The 19,898-nt window shown below is 41.9% G+C and overlaps 1 protein-coding gene across 1 annotated transcript in view; it reads left to right on the top strand.

Annotated features, from left to right (window-relative positions):
- The first annotated feature begins 7,863 nt into the window (after positions 1–7,863).
- Positions 7,864–19,898, top strand: part of SLC44A5 (solute carrier family 44 member 5) — a 333,802-nt gene continuing 321,767 nt past the window's right edge. The window contains exon 1 of the mRNA XM_080658185.1: positions 7,864–7,900. Within this exon, the coding sequence (XP_080514311.1) occupies positions 7,867–7,900 (34 nt within the window). The 5' untranslated portion in view covers positions 7,864–7,866. The remainder of the gene's footprint in view (positions 7,901–19,898) is intronic.

Raw genomic sequence — 19,898 nt, 5'->3', positions numbered from 1 at the left:
CCCCAGAACCCTGAGTTCTAAACCCACACCTCCCCCTACTCTGCAGCTGGCTCCCTGTGCCCACTATCAAGCTCAGCAGAAAGAGCAAGCTCCTGTAAACAGGGATTCCCTTCAGAAAATAGGCCAAGGTCTGGGAGTGAGGGAGAAACCACAAAATTATCACACCACCTTCTAGAAAACAAAAGAGAGGCTTCCAGTAGCCAACCTGGTGATTTGTAAGAACCAGAGAAGACATATAATCTTAAGAATTATGCCACAAGAGGGAGCAGGCAGTGTGGAGCAGATGTATCCATACAGGGCTGGAGAAAGTACCATATATAAGCTGGACAACAAAAAATACCTGCGAGTAGAAGGTAATAAAGAGGAGATATCTGCTGCTTCAAATGCTAAAAATGGCCATACAAAACTCCAAGGAACATGAAGAACCAATTCATCACCATATAATAATAATAATACCATAGTATACAAATTCAAAGGCATGGAATTTTGTGATTTAGCTGATAAAGAATTCAAAGTAGCTGTTTCAAGGACCTCAGTGAGCTATAAGAAAACACAAAGAAAATTCAGTGAAATCAGGACCACAATCTATGAATAAAATGAGAAATTAAACACAGCGGTAGAAATTATAAAAAAGGAACCAAACAAAAATTCTGGAGTTGAAGAATTCAGTGGAAAAAATAAAAAATGCTATAGTGAGCATCTACAGCAGAACAGATAAAAAATAAGATATTATCAGTGATATAGGAACTTTGAAATAATCTAGTTGGAGGAGAAAAAATAATTAAGAAAGCCAACATGTCTATGGGACATCATCACATGTACAAATAGACTAATTGGAGTTCCAGAACTAGAAAAGTGGAAAAGTGGGTAGAAAGTCTACTTTAATAGATGAAAAATTTCCAAATCTGGGAGGGGATTTGGACATCTAAGTTTTTTCTAGGCTAATAGATCCCTCCATTATCTCAATGCAAAACAACCTTCTCCAAGACATATTTTATTGAAGCTGTCAAAAATCAAAGACAAAGAGAATCCTAAAAGCTTCAGATTTAAGGACACACATAGGTTCAAAGTAGAGGGACGGGAAAAGGCATTCCAGGCAAATGGAAAGCAAAAGAAAGTAGGAATAGCTATATGTACGTATGTTAGACAATATAGACTTTAAAGCCAAAAATGGTTACCAGAGACAAAAAATATCATTATATAATGATCTCCATTCGTGCACTGGAGGGGGGTTCCCTCAGCCCAGCCTGTGCCTTATCGCAGGACCCCTTGGGGGACCCCTGCCGGCAGTTGGACATCCCCTGAAGAGTCTTCAGTGCTGCCGCAGAGGCTGGAGAGGCTCCTGCCACCACCTCTGCGCTCTCCAGCCATGAGCCTGGCTTCTGGCTGAGTGGTTCTCCCCCTGTGGGAGCGCACTGACCATCAGGGGGCAGCTCCTGTGTTGAGTGTCTTCCCCCTGGTGGTCAGTGCGCATCATAGTAACTGGTCGTTCCACTGCTTGGTTGATTTGTATATTAGCCTTTTATTATATTGGACAAAAAGTTCAATTTATAAAAAGGATATAATAACTATCAACATATACATACCCAACATTGGAGCACCAGCTATATTACTCACACATTAACATTTCTGAAGGGGGAAATAGACAACAATACAATAACAATAGGGGATTTCAACACCTCACTTTCAGCAATGGATAGATCATCCAGATAGAAAATAAACAAGGAAACATTGATTCTAACCATATGTTAGATCAAATAGACCTAGTAGATATTATATAGAACATTCCTTTTAATAGCAGCAGAATATACATTCTTTTCAAGTGCACACACAAAACATTCTCCAGAATAGATTATGTGGTAGGCCACAAAACAAATCTTAGCAAATCTATGAGGATTGAAGTCATACTGAGTATCTTTTTCAAACACAATGATATAAAAGTAGAAATCAACAAGAGGAAAGCTGGAAAATCTCCATGCACGTGAAAACTAAATAACACACTCCTGAACAACCAATGGGTCAGAGAAGAAATCAAAAGGGAAATTTAAAAAATAAATCTCAAAACCAATGAAAATGGAAACACTACAGATGCTGTAAAAGCAAGCCAAAGATAACACATTGAAAGGATTGTGTGGGGTGGGGCAAAAGTAGGTTTATGGTTGTAGAATGTATATGCCACCATGTATATGCCACAATCATGTGGAATTTAACCTTGGGACACAAGATGGTTCAACATACACAAATCAATAAACATGATACTACATTAATGGGATGAAAGGTAAAAGTCATGACTTTCTCATACATGCTGAAAAAACAAAATACAATTTTGTGTTATCATTAAAAAGAAAAAAAACCCTCAACAAATTTGGTATAGAAGGAACATACTTTGGGACAGGCTGTTCTTTGGAACTTTTCTGTTAGGCCTTGGCCTGACTCAGGATCAGACTGTTTCCACTGGAACTGGCTGGTATTTAGCCTGCAGGCTGTTTGGGCCTTTGCTCTAGCAGAAAAAAAACTCTGAAAAATAGGATACCAGTTATCTAAATACTTTGAAGACCCCCACTCCTCGCCCTTATAGGGACCCTGACCAATTTTATGTTTCAAAGCTATGACTAGAACTTAAATTTCCTGATTCAATATAGTTAGGTAGCTCTAACGAGGATAATGTTTTTGGCTTAGGAAACCAATGAATATTTAATTCCTCATAAACTGTTTGTCCTGTGCCTCCTTGCACATTGGCATGTATTGCTTCTTGGAAGGCTTAATCCACCTAGAGAAAAGGGATCATTGCTTAGTTTTGAATCTCGAAGTTGACTTTTGAGTCCCTTGTGAGACAGTTGTCTCGAAATCCAGGCTTTTTAAAAGGGAAAAGAGGCATTTAAATTTTGAAATCATCCTTTTGCAAACTAAGAGGAAAGTTTAGTTATTTGAAAATAGTTTTGTAATGAGCCATAATGGAGAAAGAATGAAGGAAAGGATCCAAGAGAAGTCCCACTGTATGAAAAGTAGAAAGTGCTAGGGAAAGAGTTAAGGGGTGTGTGTGTGTATGAGACAAATGAGCAAGAGATAAGACATTGTCCTTTACTCACAGTGCAACTCAGTGAATTGATAGTTTTGAGGAAAATTTGGGAACTTCAAGAAGAATGGAAAATACAATTTGGTCCATTGTCAAAAATATCTCACAAACATTTAATTATTTTGTGTGCTATTAATTTGCAAATTTCTCACTCACATATGAAGGAATTGGTTGGTAGGCTGGGTAAGGGAACAAAGCTAGGAAACAGGAATTATAATAGAGAGAGGGTTGCTGCAGGCAGCTTGAGAACATTTTTGAGATAAACTGATTAATTGGAAGCTAGCAGAAGCCAGATCGAACATTCTGTCCTTGGGCAGGCCAACTGGAGTATCAAATAAAATAATATATACATTCCAGAAAATCTTTAGAGTTTAGCTGTGGATTAAACATAGACTATCTGTGTACTGACTAACCTTCCATCCAGTCTCCCTTACTCAGGCTAGGTCTGTACCACTTCCCTCAGGGGAATTTCTAGGTAATTTGAGTACAGACCCAGCTTTAGGGTTTCTTGTTCCTCCCTAATGCCTCCTTTTGTTTCTCTTTGGTTTCTGTGGGGTTGAACTGTAATAAGCATATATTTCATTGTAGGTGCAAAAGAGTTCCATGTTAATTAGCTCTTTTTTTAAGAGGAGCATAGTTCTAGAGGTGACAGTTGGCAATTTGAACTTAGCAAAATTAAATAAAATTTGCTTCTGTACAGATTCAGCATGATATTTCAATTGCTAGTATTGCTAGATGTAGTGTTATGGTTAAGGCACCTCTGAGATGTTTGCTCTGAAAGCAGTAGATATTAAGAGATCTTTTTGTGAAGGTTTTTTTCTAAGAAACCTAGAATTTACATTTAAGCCCCTAAATGGTGCTCTGAATTTGATGTCTTTCTGTGCAATTTGGATATGCATAAGTGAAATTACATTTCTTGAGGTCAGGGTCATCAATGGGAGAATTAAAATGGGGTGAAAAGGAAAAGAGTCTGTAAGCTCTCACTCCAGGACTGTCCATTTAAATTCAGGTGAAATTTTATTATAATGAATACCTGTGTCAGCCTGGTTATCATAGAGAAAGGAAAGAAGTCTTAGCCAAGGTCTCATGCATCCATTCTGGTGTGTGGGACAGGGTAGGAAGGCAGCTTCAGTTTCCTCACTCCTTCACATGGTGATTTTGAGTATGTAAGTGCTGCAGGAATTTTTTTAATGCACTAGTTGGACTATACCATTCTCTTCCCACTATCCTTTCTCCTTTTACCTTTCTTGAGCTCTAGTCACATATTGTAAGTTCCCTTAAAACCTCAGATGAAGTGAGTGTTATGATTTTTTTGTATGTAAAATTTAAAAACTGGTGTTTTTTTTAATAGTGGGCCAAGTTTGGATTCTTTTGACATCTTTTGGTATTAACCTGATTAAAACCAGTGGGGCTTTTGTTTTTCATTTTCCCTAAACTACACTAATTCATTTATGGATAGGCATTCAATGTTAAATATTTCAGCCAGAAATACTCTTCTGAGGGTTATATTTTTAAACCTTTTTACTGAAAGTACAATAACTACAATTAATGACAATCATGCTTTGTGTATTATAAATTATATTTTAATTTTGGTTTTTAGTATAATTTGTATGAAAAGTTCATTTTCCCTGTTGAGCTCACTTGATACTTCCAAGAAGGAACATGTATTACTTTTCTCCTGTCTGATTATATTTTTTACTCTAGAGGTAGTCTTGACAGGGCTAGAATAATCTAGAAAGAATGATTACACAATATGTGTACCATTTTAGCATGGTGGCTATTTTTTCTAAAAGGATTCATCAGAACCTTTCTATAAGGAAAATAGATTAGGCCACTTTTGTCTTTATCATCATCATCACCCTCCTCATCAAATGTGTAAGTTTCCTCATGGCCAGCAGAATCACATGTGACTTAAAAATTGTTGTATTTACTGTAGTCATTTTCACTGATGGCTCTAAGAATGGCCACAGATTTAGAAACACCATTGACTGTAATCTATCTTTAGAAATCATGATTAGGTGGATCCAAAAACTTGATCACTGTTTATTCTAAGAGCATGTAGACACCATCAAAATCAACTATACTCAAGGATTCCATCAGTCTCTGTTCTCAGTTGATGAAATGTAAAAACAGACATATAGACACACAGCCTATGGAGTATACAGGGTGGGGCAAAAGAAAGTTTACAGTTGTTCATATGGAAAATGATACAATAATTAATAAACAATAATATAAGAACAAACTCTGTTTCACATACAATTATAAACCTATTTGCCCCACCCTGTATTACTGGCAGATGTGTTCTGTTAGGCCTGTCTTGTTTTGCTTTGTTTTATGTGTTAGCCAACATCAAAAAGGATAATTTACCTGCAAATGTATATTTCTGACTCCTTTTGAAAATATCAGAATCCTTATATCCCAGGATGCCTTTCCTATAAGACAACCTGTGTCTGTGTGGTAGTGCATGTGTTCTCAGTAACCTATAGTCCCTACCCCTCATTCAAGTACAGCCTACATATTTATACTGATCCCTACAGGCACTCTTGTAACCAACAAAAGCATGCACGATGGCCTACTCAGGAAACACTTGGCCTGGAAACCCAGGGCTTGAGTAGTTGTGACCTCAATGTCTCTGGGCCTGTTTCCTCATCTGTTCATTTGGGCTGAATAAACCTCTTTTGATGTTCTCCTGGGAGTGTTGTGACCTTCAATTGAGAAAATGCAGGTAAAAACATTTTGAAGTGCTACAAGTGTAAAAAAATGCTAATCATCTCCAGATACAAAAATTAGATATACTTTGTCAAATAAAATTTTGAGTTTCCTCTGTGAGAATAGGATTGGCATTATGGAAGAAGTAAATAGAAAAAAGGTAATGGTCCCTGCTCTGAAGCAGAACTATTCTATTTAGTAATAGGCAGCTGGTATCATAGGAAGAGCCTGATACTGAGTTAGAAGAGCTGCACAGAAGTTCTGGAAACTGTGCCCAAGTCGTTGCACTCCATGAACCCTATTCCTTCATCAATAAGGCATGGAAGGCAGGATCTGCCCTCTAAATTCATAGATTTGTGGGCAGGATTAAATGAAATAAAGTATGTGAAAGTAATGAATAAACTGTAAGACATTATTCTAACAGGCAATAAATCGTCTTAGTGATAAATTATGAATACACAGACTAAGCCTATATAGTTACATGCTTAACATTTGTATACCTTAAGAGTTTTAAGAGATGACAAAGTAGTTTTGAATTAAATCAGAGATAGCTTTTTGGAAGAGGAAAATTTTGACTGAGTCCATTTCTGGTCATAAGTCTGAGACTGGGCCTATTTTGCTAATTAAAATAAGGTTTTTAATTTGTGTTTTACACCTTTGTTGTACACCTTTGTTGTGACAGGGATTGAGTATTTCACATGTTCTTCAGATTACTTTAATATAATACATGTATAAAATTAAATTTAGGAAGAGTGCAAAAATAAACTTGTGATTTTTGTGACTGAAAATTCTTAGGAAACTTATTAGAGTTGGAAGAAATCTTTGAGATGATATTTTACAGACCAGAAAACAGAAGAATAGAGGACTTAAATACCTTGTGCAAATTTTCAGAGCTATGAAGTTGCAGGGGTATGGAGTCCAGTGCTTTTTCTGCTGCACCACATTGATGCTGGGGCAACTTCTAGCTAATGATACTGAATTGAATCCCTGGGTACTTAGTTAGATAATCAGCTTGGTTTGGGAATGTAAGAGTGGGAAGGAGAAGTGTTAATAAGATCACTGGGAATTAAGGAAGTGAATTTTGGGGAAACCTCTGCTTCTGTTAAGGAAAAAAAAAAGACTTTGCATCCTTCTCCCATACTGGAACCCCCTTTTCACTCTACTTCTTCTGCCATTCTTTTAATGCATGAGTTACCACCTCTACATTCTCAGACGTGTCTTAAACTTTTGCATGCCCTTGCAGTTCTGGGACATTGGTGAGATTCCTTCTCTGATCAGCACTCCAGAGGAGGACAGCTCTTCCAGGAAAACAAAAACTTTCCAAACCCCCAATCTGAGTGAGAAAGAATACAGCCAGTTTCTAGTTTCTGCAGGAAGCAGCCAAGAAGCTACCCCTCTCCCAATTCCCCCAACATATGTGAGCGTGAACTTTGTGTTCTCTTTCCCCACAGCTCCAAGGGAACTGTCCTGCGTCCTCACTATAAAGAATTTTAGGGCCTGAAATAGGTCATCCTTCCAGGGGTCTGGTGGTGGGCTGCCTCTAGGATTTAATTTCTCTTCTCTCCACCAGCCTTCAGTTGGCCTCGTCCCTCTTCCCTTCTGGTTCCTCGCTGTCGCCTTCCCCAGCAGCAGTGACTGGTGCTATCGCTGGTTGGATTGGAGCTGGGGCTCAGACGGGACCCCGGGGGTGGAGGATTGGGGGAGGGAAGTGTGGGAAAGGAGGAGGTCAGCTCTGGCGGGTGCTCTGGGGACCCTGCACTGCCCCCTCCAGCAGCAGGAGCAGCACAACAGCGTCAACAGCCGCAGCCACGGTGGCCACAGCAGCGTGAGCGTGAGGCTGGAAGCGCAGCGCAGCCCAGAGCCTAGGGACGCCAGCTACCCGCCCGAGCCCAGCGGAGCCAAGCGCGCAGTCAGGCCGCCACCGCTGCTGCCTCGTAGATGCCATCACAGTAACAAAGAGCTCGCTGAGCTGAGAGCCTTGGCGGCGAGAGCTCGCCTGGAAGGCTCGGCACCGTTTCCAGGAGCTGGGCTGCAGCTGCAGGAAGTGCGTGTAGGGTCTGGGGGAGGAGAGAGGGCAGAAGATGGCCCAGAGGAGAAAGCCCCCCAGCATCAAGGGTGAGTTCCGCTCTATTCCCACCTCGCGTCCCATCCCACCTCCCGCCCGAGGTCCTCCCCTCTGGTCTGCCTGTTTACATCCAGACTCTACCAAGTGGAAGGCTGCCTGCCAAGGAAGAGTTTGCCTTCTCTGAGAGGTGGGGGGCCCCAGCACTGCTGCACCCCCTTAGCTCTGGGGACACTCTGACAGGAGTTTGTCCTCTTTTTGTGAGCTGGGAAGAGCTGGAGACTCTCTGTCACCCCACCCCTTTTCTACCCCATGAGCTTGGGTATCTGTTGCACCCTCCTCCTCTCAGGGTAGTCAAGGTAGTGGGAAGAGAAGCGACTCTGGGCTCCTAGAGTCTCATCCAAAAAGGAATGAGGCCGTGTGTGTGTGTGTGTGTGTGTGTGTGTGTGTGTGTGTGTGTGTGTGAGAGAGAGAGAGAGAGAGAGAGAGAGAGAGAGAGAGTTTTTCTGTGGTCTCTTCTATTCCCTCCTCCCAACCCCCCCCCCCCCCCCCTTCATCCCTAGGGTAACTAGTTGTGCATCCATTTTCCCAACCTCCATTCTCGGGAGGAGATAGGAGTTGTCTGGCTCTCCTTTTCCTCCGTGGTCAAGGGGACTTGCTGCCAGCCGGTCATCGCAGGCTATTTCCCTGTATCCGACTGCCTAGGCGGCAGTGACTCCAGCTGAGCAATCCCCCTGTTGCTCCTTCGGAACCAGGGCTTTCAAAGTTGGAAAGTTCAGGGGGAGAAGCGACGGCTGGGAGGGCAAGGAAGACCTTGTTGCTGGGGTGACTTGAGGCATCTTGGCGTGACCCAGGCTGAACTTGGGAGGGAGCCCCCTGGGTGGCAGCGCAAAGCACCATGCGTGTGCGTGTGCGTGAGGGAGCAGGGGCACTGGCCGTGGACACCGCAGCGCTGACTCGCAGAGGTTACCGCTGCCCGGCTCCCTCGTGCTCCCGTGCTCTGGCTGGGGAACCGGCAGTGGCCAGGAGGTGTCCGCAGCACTGCGGAGAGAAGGCAGCTCCGCGCCATGCCCGGCGAGGAAGCCTGTGCAGGGGCAAACTGCACTCGAACCTTGTGGGGAGGAGGAAGCCGAGGCGTTTGAAGTTAGAGTTTGACCCAATGGGGCTAATGGCCCAGGAGGCGGAGACTTACTGCGTGGCGGGGTTATATAAAAACAGGACCACGACTCGGAGATGGGAGGGTGTATTACTGAATATATCGGCTCGATTCACAGCAGCATGCTTCTTGCTTTTCTCCCCCAAGTCTTGCTTGTGAGAGCTTAGCTCCACTCTAGAGGTCACTAGGGGGACACAAGTTTATCTTGGTGCTGCAGCTTGCTTTTTAATTTCACCGGAGTGCTCAAATCACTTATTGGAAAGGGTTTAAAACCACAACCCTTAATCTTTTGGAACGTGTTACTACAAAACACCGGGGATGTTCTGCTTGAAACAATAATATATGTGTAATAATTTTATTGCAGTGCCTTTCTTTAAAAATATTACAGCTCCTGTAAAATGGAAGAGGCCTTAACAAACTGATTTTCCCCTCTCCTAATGAATTAGCACATGTTTATAGCAGTGGATGCCTAAACAATGAGAATGCAGTCATCAACAAGTTCCTTACCATAATAAGAAAGAATTAGTCTGAACCCAGATTGACAAGGTGCATTAGCTGCACTTTTGGTTCACTCGCTTTTTATGGAACCATATGGCACCATGAAGGAAACAGAAGGATTGGTTTTCAGCACTGCTGATGTGGCTAGCCATTGGCAGGAATGCATTTCATACCCACCCCAAACCTTGCAGATTGTAAATGGTCCATGAAGAGTAGAAAAAATGTTAAGAGTTTTACAGTACATGCTGGCTAGAGACAATCTTACCCTTGAAATTAATATTGATAGAAACACCAAAATATATGAATGAGACCAAATTAATGAGAAGTGAACTCTCTCTAGAATGAGGTTTGATTTAAAGACACTCTTCTCCCCCCCACCCCAAAAAAAAAAAAACCCACCAAGAACTTTTTGTGTTTTGTATGCTGAGATAAGATTGTGTGTATTTTCTTAAATTTGATAGTGAAATAATTGAAGAATGGTGGTTAGCAGAGTTCTGTCATTTAAGTGTTCATTGTTCCTTTTGAAGAATCAATGATCAAGTTTTCCTAGGACAGTCTCAGTCTCAATAAATTTTATTCAGTTCTTTAAAAATAATGTTTACTCATGCTATGTGTTTTTCTTAAAGAGATAGTTATTCAGCTCTTATTGACTTGTGTTTATCTCTCTCTTTACTAATGTTAAGTTTCTTTCTTTTTTTGTTACCAGTTTATTTAATCTTTTCTTAGAAGGAATGATACTTTTTTAATCCTTGGGGTTTCAATTTAGCAAAGCAGGATTAATTGTGATATTTTATAGCTAACAAAAGCAAACCCAGGAAGCTGTAATCCATTGACTTGCCTCAATTTTGCCTCTTAAGAGGAGAGCTCTACAAAAGCATCTGCCTGCAGGCTTGCTGAACTACTCTCAGACATCTGCTTCTAAGCTACAACCACTAAACTGGGACTGCCTAGTAGAAACCCAAATGCTAAATTTCTAGGCTTTTTTTTTTTTGGCAGAATACTGGGGTGAACTCTGCTGGATAATAAACTATAGGTTTAGCAATACATTCCACGCTGTGTTGGTTATCATTTTTTTTTGAGATCTGCTTCTCTGCTTAGCTATACTGCATGTGGAGAGAGATTATTTGTTGGAACATGTGACAGGCAAGTTGTTCATTGCCTTCTGAAGTCTTAGCAATAGAGATTACATGTCTAGAACAGCTAGAAACTGGCAAAAGGGAAATGCAGTTTATTAACATCAACAGAAGAATACAGTGAGTTGGCCATATTTCTCAAAGGAGACCAGCATTTATTTGTGTTAACCTCATCAAAGGACAGCTTTGCAAAAAGGCAAAGGGGATATTTATCGAGCCAATATTTATAATGTTTTCATGAAGAATGCTGTAGTCCATGGTCAATAAAAGCCTTACAAACATGTTAGTCATAATGATATTAACACTCCCCTCCCCACTTTTCCAATATTACTACAAGGACTTTTTACTCAATTACTTAAGTTTAAAAGTTAAGTTATGCCTGGGTCATCTATTTATGCATTCATTTAGCACTTATTTATTGAGCACTGAATGTGTACCAGCTTCTGTGCAAAACACAGAATGCAGTGATGAATGTAGCAGACAGTGAAGAGTATATAGGAGGGAGGCTAGGAAGAGCAGGTAAACAAATTTATGAATAAGAAAATACACAGCGATTAATACCATGAATAAAATAAAATGTTTTGCAAGAAAGTGATTGTGAGCTCACTTTAGATGGTCTGAAGAGGTGACATTTGAACTGGGAACCAAACGATGCAGTACAATTTGTATTTCAAAAAGCAGAACATAGCACTACAGGCTTTAAGGTAGGAACGAGGTTGCAGCTTGTCCTGTTCAAGTGCAGGCAGAAGGTCTGTTTGGCAGAATTGTAGTATGTGAGGTAGAGTCAGGTTGGGAGAGCCCAGATCTTTTGGACCCTAAACAAAAGTGGGTTTAATTTTAAGTGCAGTGGGAAGTCGATTAGATACTCATTAGATGTTTGGGGTTACAGTCCTATCTTTGAGGGTAATTTCAGGGAGAGCAGCTTTTCTATATCAAGTCCCTAGGCCAAGTAGAGCTACCAATGGACTTCATTTTTCTAAAAGGTCCAGTTATACTCAAGTATATACTCACCTGTTATATTCACCAAAATACCTATAATATTTGGGCTATGGTGTTGATAGCATCTCTAGGAATCTGGTTAAAATAAACAATCTTAAAGAAAATGAAGACTAATTCAACATTTTAGTAAAGATTAACAGGTTAGTCATCCACCTAGCAAGAAAATAAATCTTAAGAAAAACATTTGTAGTGTTAGAAGGGAGGATTACAAAGAGTCTGAAATGTTACTGAGCAGTAGGCGGAATGCAGAAGGCAGCATGAGGAGTTCCTAGGTAATGAAAAGGGAGCCATGGAAGAAGAGTTGGGAAAGGGGACGTGGGAAAGCCTCTAAGACAACATCAGCCAATTCATGATTTTGCCAAGAGCAGCAGAAGCCTGATGTGAGAGTGTTCTAAGAGAAACTCTCTAATTCAAGACAAAGGGAGTTCAAACCAGGGTACCTTTATGTTTTGACTGATCTTTTACTTGTGAAGCATAACAAAAACATACAGGCTTTATTTTATTTATTTATTTTTTGTTAATCCTCACCTGAGGGTATTTTCCCATTGATTTTTAGAGAGAGTGGAAGGGAGTGGGGAGGGACACAGAGAGAAACATCGATGTAAGAGAGACACATCAACTCACTTTGATTGGTTGCCTCCCACACATGCCCTGACTAGGGAGGGGTAGGGATTGAGCCTGCAATTGCGATACGAATCCTTGAAAACATACAGGCTTTTAAAAGATGTCTTTGATTTTACTTAATCACCATTTGCTTGTTCTTATAGATTACAAACCTCACAGATGAAAATAGCATGACAATAATTTAATGATGAAAACTGCTATTTGCCCTAGCTGGTTTGGGTCAGTGGATAGAGTGTCGGTCTGTGGACCTAAGGGTTCCGGATTCAATTCTGGTCAAGGGCAGGTACCTCGGTTGCAGGCTCCTCCCTGGCCCAGGCCCTGGTGGGGGCACGTGCAGGAGGCAACCAGTCTATGTGTTTCTCTCACGTCAATATTTCTCTCTGTCTTTCCCTCTCTCTTCCACTCTCTTTGAAAATTAATGGAAAAATATCCTCAGGTGAAGATTAAAACAAAATATAACAAAAAAACTGCCATTTGTTGGGGGTGGCTGCTTGACTTCTAGTTAGCAGAGAGATTATACTTTTGGGTCTCTGATCTTACTGTAGAAATGTTGATGGGAGTAGGGGTAATTGGGGTCTGTTGGATGATTTTCTTCCCTTTGAACATTTGTGACTAGAAGGTGTCATATTATTAAGGGAAGATATACATAATAATTGTTTTGAATCTCTCCACTGTCTTCTCCTCCCAACTGCTTCTTTGCCAGCAATTAACAATAAAATAAAAAATAGGAGAGTATCCTATTTCACTAAGCAAAATAAGCCAGAGAAAGATAAGTATCACATGATCTCACTCATATGTGGAATCTAATGAATAAAAGAAAGTGATGAACAAAATAAATCCAAAGACATGAAAGCATGGAACAGACTAAGGAATTTCAGAGGGAAGGTGGGAGTGGGAGAGTGGGGAGGGGAGGAGTAATTGACTGGGGAACTTATATGCATACTAGGGGCCCAGTGCATGAATTCATGCACCTTGAAAGGAACTGTGGGCCAAGAGGCTGCAGTAGGCACAGGGGCGTGTCTTGGCCCATCCTCCAGGCCCCTGCCTAGCCCCTCCTGCTGTGGCTTCTGGTCCCCGTCTGCCAGAAGCCCCGCTCCTGTAGCTGCTGTTCCCACGCGCTGAAGGCGGCGGCCCCCCTCGCACCCATTCACAGTGCGGAGCGATTGGGGTCGGTGCCATCAGTAGGTGTGAGCAGTGGCTGCTGCCCCAATCACCCCTCAGGAGTAGGGGGAGGTGGAGAAGCCCTCAGGGGCGATTGGGGCCAGCAGCCACTGCTCGCACCTGCTGATGGCGCCGAGTGATCGGGACCGGTGCTGGGCACCAGCAGTGGGTGTGAGCGGCAGCTCCAGCGCGGACTATGGGTGCAAGTGGGGCCGATGCTGGCAGTGGTGTGAGCGGTGGCTCTGGTGCCGACAGCGGGCGCGAGCGGGGCTGGCACTGGCAGCAAGTGTGAGCACCGGGCAGGACCGTGGCATGCAGGAGCAAAGAATTTTCAGTAACCACCAGAGGCTCACCCCGATGACAGTGACCGGTGCCCCTCCTTGGTCTGGCACCCCCCACTCACCTGCTCCATCATCCCGCTGCAGCCAACACCCGCCTATCGGTCTATTTGCATATTAGCCTTTTGTTATATAGGATATGCATAGCCCATGGACACAGACAGTAGTGTGGGTAAGGTCTGGGAGGGGCAGGTACAGGGTGGAAGGGGTCAATAGGAAAAACAAAGGGGACATCTGTAATACTTTCAATAATAAAAAATTGGAAAAATTCTATATAATAGAAGGCTAATATGCAAATTGTCCCCATGGGAGTTCAACTGACTGGGAGTTCGACTGCTTACTATGACGTGCGCTGACCACCATGGGGCAGCGCAGAACGAAGGGAGGCTCTGGCCAGCAGCTGGAAGGCCCTGATCGGCCCTGATCACTGGCCAGGCCTAGGGACCCTACCTGTGCATGAATTTTGTGCACTGGGCCTCTAGTAAATAAATAAAAAGAAAAAAATATATACAAAAAGTTTTTTGTGCTTCAGGGAGGGCTTTGCTCAGTTGCCCCCCCTCCCTTTCTTTGTACTTCAAGTCTCTCTTTTGGGGCTAGCAAGGCTGGTGGTACCTCAGGAATTATGTAACTAAGAGTGGATGTGGCCCTTAGTGATACTGTAACACAATGTGTTTATGACATCAGCTTTTTTTCATAGTATGTTAGAGTTGAATGGATAGCTCAGTGTTTCTAGAGTTATTTGGAAGACTGATATAGTAAGAGGTGAGTGATGCTGCTAAATATGAATAGTATGTGTCTATTAGGAATTTGGTTAAATTTGGTATTAGTAGATACATATTCTATATGTTTTTCCACACACACACACACACACACACACACACACATATATATATGCTGGGGCAAAGGTAGGTTTACAGTTGTTCATATGGAAAATGATACAATAATTAATAAATAATATTACAAGAATAAACTCTTGTATTTAACAACTGTAAACCTACTTTTGCCCCACCCTGTATATCTTGATTTTATAATATATATACTTTAAAGCAAGATATATCTATAAGTCAAGATATATATCTTGATTTTTATATGTAAATTTAAGTCAAGATATATATATTTTGAGATATATATATATATATATATATATATAAAACACATCTCAGTTCCCAATTTATATTCAAACTTCACTGTTTATACATGTGAGTGTGGTAATATCTGTATTTTATATGTGAGAAAATTGAGATAGAAAGACATTAGGTGCTTTCTTGAGGACTAAGAGTAAATTATGGACTGTGGATAAAGGCAAAACGAAGGCCCTGTGACTCTTGTTCCTTTGTGTACATCCAGTCTTTTAATATCTGTTCACTTTCCTCCAGATATACCAAGTTTACACAATAAAGTTAGACTTTTCCCCCTACTGAATCAAGAGGATGATATATCTTCTTATACTTTCCTCAGAAGTGTCACAACTTTATTGTTTGTGATCCACTTTTAAAATTAGAAATACCTTGCTAACAAAAAGTAGGCTAACTGCTCACAGATGCTAAGGTGATATTGCACAGAGGTTTTAGGGCTCTCTAGAGATGGGAAGGCAAGGCAAGGTGAACAAATGTTCTCACTTTTGAAGTGGTATAAGCAGGAAAAGATGGGTCAACGCTGATGTGGATTGAGATTATTTTGTTATTCATGTGGCAAGCCATTTGACTGCTGTGGTAGCCAGCAGCACAGACAGCCTCCATGTTCTTCATCTACTGGGATTCACACCCCTCCAACACTGGATCTGGGCTGACCTGGATGGCCAGCAGAGTACAATAGAAGGTTACATTATACCTGAAGGCATTGTGGCTTCTGCTTTGCTGTTGTGTATCCTTTGCTCTCTTATATCGCTTGCTTTGGGGAAAACCAGCTGCCATGTTGTGAAAATGCCCAAGCATTCCTATGGAGAGTCTCGAGTGGGAAGGAACCGAGGCCTTCTGCCAACAGCCAGACTAACTTGCTATCCATGTGAGTGATCTTCCTTGGAGACTGGCCCTCCAGCCTGGTTAAGCCTTCATATGTCTGTAGCCTCAGCTAACATCTGACTGAATCTTATGAGAAATCCTGACCCAGATCTGCCCAACCAAGCTGCACCTGGATTCCTGTATCACAGAAACTACGGGAGAGGCTAACTGCTTACTATTATCTTAAGCCACTAAATTTTGGGATAATTTGTTGCAAGCATTAGATAATGAATACATCTGTGAATCATTATTTTTGCTCCTCTGTCTTGGGAGATAGGGGCCCTCTCTGTGTAAATATTACAGAAGATGATGTATATGTGCAAGAATATATATATATATATATGTATATATATATACTTAAAACAGCCTTTCACTATAGGGATTAATTTACTTATTTATAACTTATTTATACATTTACTCTAGGGTTTCCTCTGTATCTCATCAACTCCTGAGAGTGAAAGGAACACTAATTCACTAATTAATGCTAATCTTCATCACTATTCTCAGCATTGAATCCTAATCTTGTTCCTTACTTTAGTGAGTTGGACTGACAACCTGAAGCTCTCTTTTCTGGTTTCCTTGACTGCCTTTTAGCAGCTTGTTTCCTCCTCCTCCTCTGCTTTTTTAGTGTTCACCCCTAGTCCCTTTGGTTCACTTAGTTTAGAAGGTACCTTTCAGCTAAAAGCCTCACCAAAATAAAAATCAGAGGAATAAGGAAAATTTAAAAGTTCTAAAATCCCCCAACAGCCCAAAACTTCACAGTCCCCCAAACTGAAAATATAAGACGTCCCTAGATACCTAAAATCTTCCAGTAAAAACCTCTCCTGCTATATTATCTGCTCTTCCCTATGAAAGAATCCCTTCCACCTCCCAGCCCAAGTGGTCCTCTAATGTATAACCAGGAGAGTGAGAAAGAAGATAAAGAAAAAATGGTGAAGGCTGTCATCCCTTCTGCTTTAGGGTGGGATTAGTCCACTTTATTTTATTCATGTATTATTTTATTCACTTGACAACCACTAATTGAAGATGTACTCTGTGCTAGGCACTATCCTAAGTGTACCAGTACTTGGGATACTTCAGAGAGCAAAATGGAACCTTTGTGAAGCTTACATTCTAGATAGGAAAGATAGACAATGAATAATAAATATAATAAATTGTTGATATTAAAAATTGAAGAGTACTGTGAGAAAAAGAGGAACAAAATAGAGCATAGTAAGAGGAATTTAAAGCACTGGTGATGGGATGAGGGAGAGAGTGCCAGCTATTAATACTTAATATTAAACTATTGAAAAGATAATATTGAAGGAGGTGATGTATTTATCCATAGAAGGGGCAGAAGTTTCCAGAAAAAGGGAAAAACCAGTGCAAAGACCCTAAGGTGAGAGTGTGTCTGGCATGTTTGTTGAACAGAAAGGAGGCTGAGTGAAATTAGTAAGGAGAACTGAAATAGGAAAGAGGGTCAGAACCTTTAATTAATTTTAAGGACTTTGGTTCTAATCCTGAGTGAAATAAGAAGCACTGCAAGTTTTGAACAGAGAAGTAATATAATCTGACTTACATATTAAAAGAATTTCTATGGCTACTGTGTTGAGAACCTTATCTAATAAAAGAGTAATATGCAAATTGACCATAAGCCACACCCACTAGCCAGTCAGGAGCGGGTATGCAAATTAACCCAACCAAGATGGCTGTGGCCACGGAACGAGCAGGAGGCTTGGGTTTCCCGGGCAATGGAGGAAGCCAAGCTTCCCGCATACCCTGGCTGGCTGTGGACTCCATTCAAGGCTACAAAGTTTCAATTATAGAAGATAAATAAATCCCAACAAAAATGGCGGCAGCCACGGAGCTGGAGAGAGCAGGATGCTTGGATTTCCCCAGCGATGGAGGAAGCCAAGCTTTCCGCCCACCCTGGCCTGCTCTAGCCTCTGCTCAAAGATACAAAATTTCAATTATAGAAGATAAATAAATCCCAGATACCTGCTTCCAGCCTATGCTTGGGTTGCCGGGGGGCATGGCCGGCCTGCAAACCACCAAAGGCCTGTCACCCAGGCCACCCCATACCTCAAGGGAACCCCCACCCTGATCCGGGACACCCTTCAGGGCAAACCAGCCGGCCCCCACCCGTGCACCAGGCCTCTATCCTATCTAATAAAAAAGTAATATGCAAAATGACCACCACTCCAACACACAAGATGGCTGCCCCCATGTGGACACAAGATGGCCACCACAAAATGGCCAGCAGGGTAGGGACCAGGCCTGCAAGGGAGGGCAGTTGGGGGCGATCAAACCTGCAGGGGAGGGTACTTAGGGGTGACCAGGCCGGCAGAGGAGGGAAGTTGGGGGTGACCGGGCCTTCAGGGGAGGGCAATTAGGGGTGACCAGGGCTGCAGGGGAGGGCAGTTAGGGGCAATCGGGCTGGCAGGGGAGCTGTTAGGCATCAATCAGTCTGGCAGGGGAGTGGTTAGGGGGTGATCAGGCTGACAGGCAGAAGCAGTTAGGGACAATCAGGAAGGCAGGCAAGCGAGCAGTTGGGAGCCAGCAGTCCTGGATTGTGAGAGGGATGTCTGACTGCTGGTAGGATTGGGCCTAAATGGGCAGTCGGACATCCCTTGAGGGGTCCCAGATTGGAGAGGGTGCAGGCTGGGCTGAGGGACACCCCTCCCGTGCACGAATTTCGTGCACCGGGCCTCTAGTATCCTATAAGAGCAAGGAAAGAAACTGGAAGACCAACAAAGGAGTCTTCTGCAATAGTTCAGTTCAGAGATGGTGGTCACATCTGTTGGGGTGGTAGCAGTGGAGGACATGAGAAATGGAAGGGTACTGAAGATATTTTGAATGTGGAGCTAGTACAGTTTCTTGAACTAACAGGATATGGAGTCTGAGAGAAATATAGGAGTCAGGTATGACTCCAGTTTTTGGCCTGAGCAACTAATAGGATGCCATCAACTGCATTTGAAAAGTTGTGGATTGGGCAAGTATAGGGGAAGAATTGGGATTTCACTTTTGGACACATCTGAAATATTTTTTTGATATTCAAGTGGAGATGACAGTAGGAAGTTGGATATTAGTCTGGAGTCTGGGAGAGGGGCCTGGGCTGATGATGTGAATCTGGCTGTCATTGGCACATAGTATTTAAGATCTTAGACTGGATGACTCCCTGGGAAGTGAGTGCAATCTGAGCCCAGGGTTACTTACTGCATTAGTAAGAGGAAGGAGAAAAGACGAGGAAACCCATAAAGAAGATTGAGAAAGAGCAATGGTAAGTAAAGGGGAAATCAAGAGACTCTTGGGCCCTGGAGCCGAGGGAGAAAGTATATCAGGGAAGAGAGAAGAATCAACTGTACCAAATGCTGCTGATAGCAAAGCAAGATGAGGGCTGAGAAAGGACAAGTGTAGTGGTGACAGTGATGGTCTGAATGCAATATGTTAAGAGATAATGGGAGGAGAATAATTAGAGATAACATTGTCAATTCTTTTGAGAGGTTTTTTGCAAAGGGAGCAAAAAAATGGTGCTGTGGCCAGGAGTGGGAGGAGTAGTCAAGAAAAAAAAATTTCAACATGGAAGAAACGGCAGGTTTTGTTCCTTGATGTTTGTTACAATTTTTTTTTTTCCAGGTGGTCTTTAATCACTTTCACTATTTTAAATTTTGGTTGCTTTTTATGGCAGTTTCATGAGAAGTAAGGAAGAACAAGTGTAGAATGGTCTTATATCATTGAGTGATAATAAACATCTTTTTACCTTTATTTCTTTAAATGTATTATCTTAAATAAATTAAACAAAGTATTAAAAGTGTATAAATGGACTTCCGGACAAAATATTTGATAAAGTATGAGAAAATTGCCAAGAGAATATAGTTTGCCAGTCACTATGTTGCTGGCTATAGCAGTCCATTCTCTCAGCTGGCAAGTTTAGAAGGAACTAAAGAAAAACTTAAAAAATATTTAGTGTAGGGTAGGGACTTAGAGACAATTTTGCAGTGTCTGGAGACATTTTTTATTGTCACAACTGAGGTGGTTCTATTGAACTAGCCCCATCATTTTTCCATTCTTCCAGAGAGAAGCTAGGAAGCTACTTCTGAGAAAGGAATCCAAAAGGGCCTGTTTTACCTATCCCATTGTTCCATGTTTCGATGAGGCACAGT

Source organism: Plecotus auritus, assembly GCF_963455305.1.
Source record: "Plecotus auritus genome assembly, chromosome: 2".
Taxonomy (NCBI): domain Eukaryota; kingdom Metazoa; phylum Chordata; class Mammalia; order Chiroptera; family Vespertilionidae; genus Plecotus; species Plecotus auritus.
The sequence above is the reverse complement of the archived record's forward strand: the minus strand, read 5'-3'. Positions and strand labels throughout refer to the sequence as shown.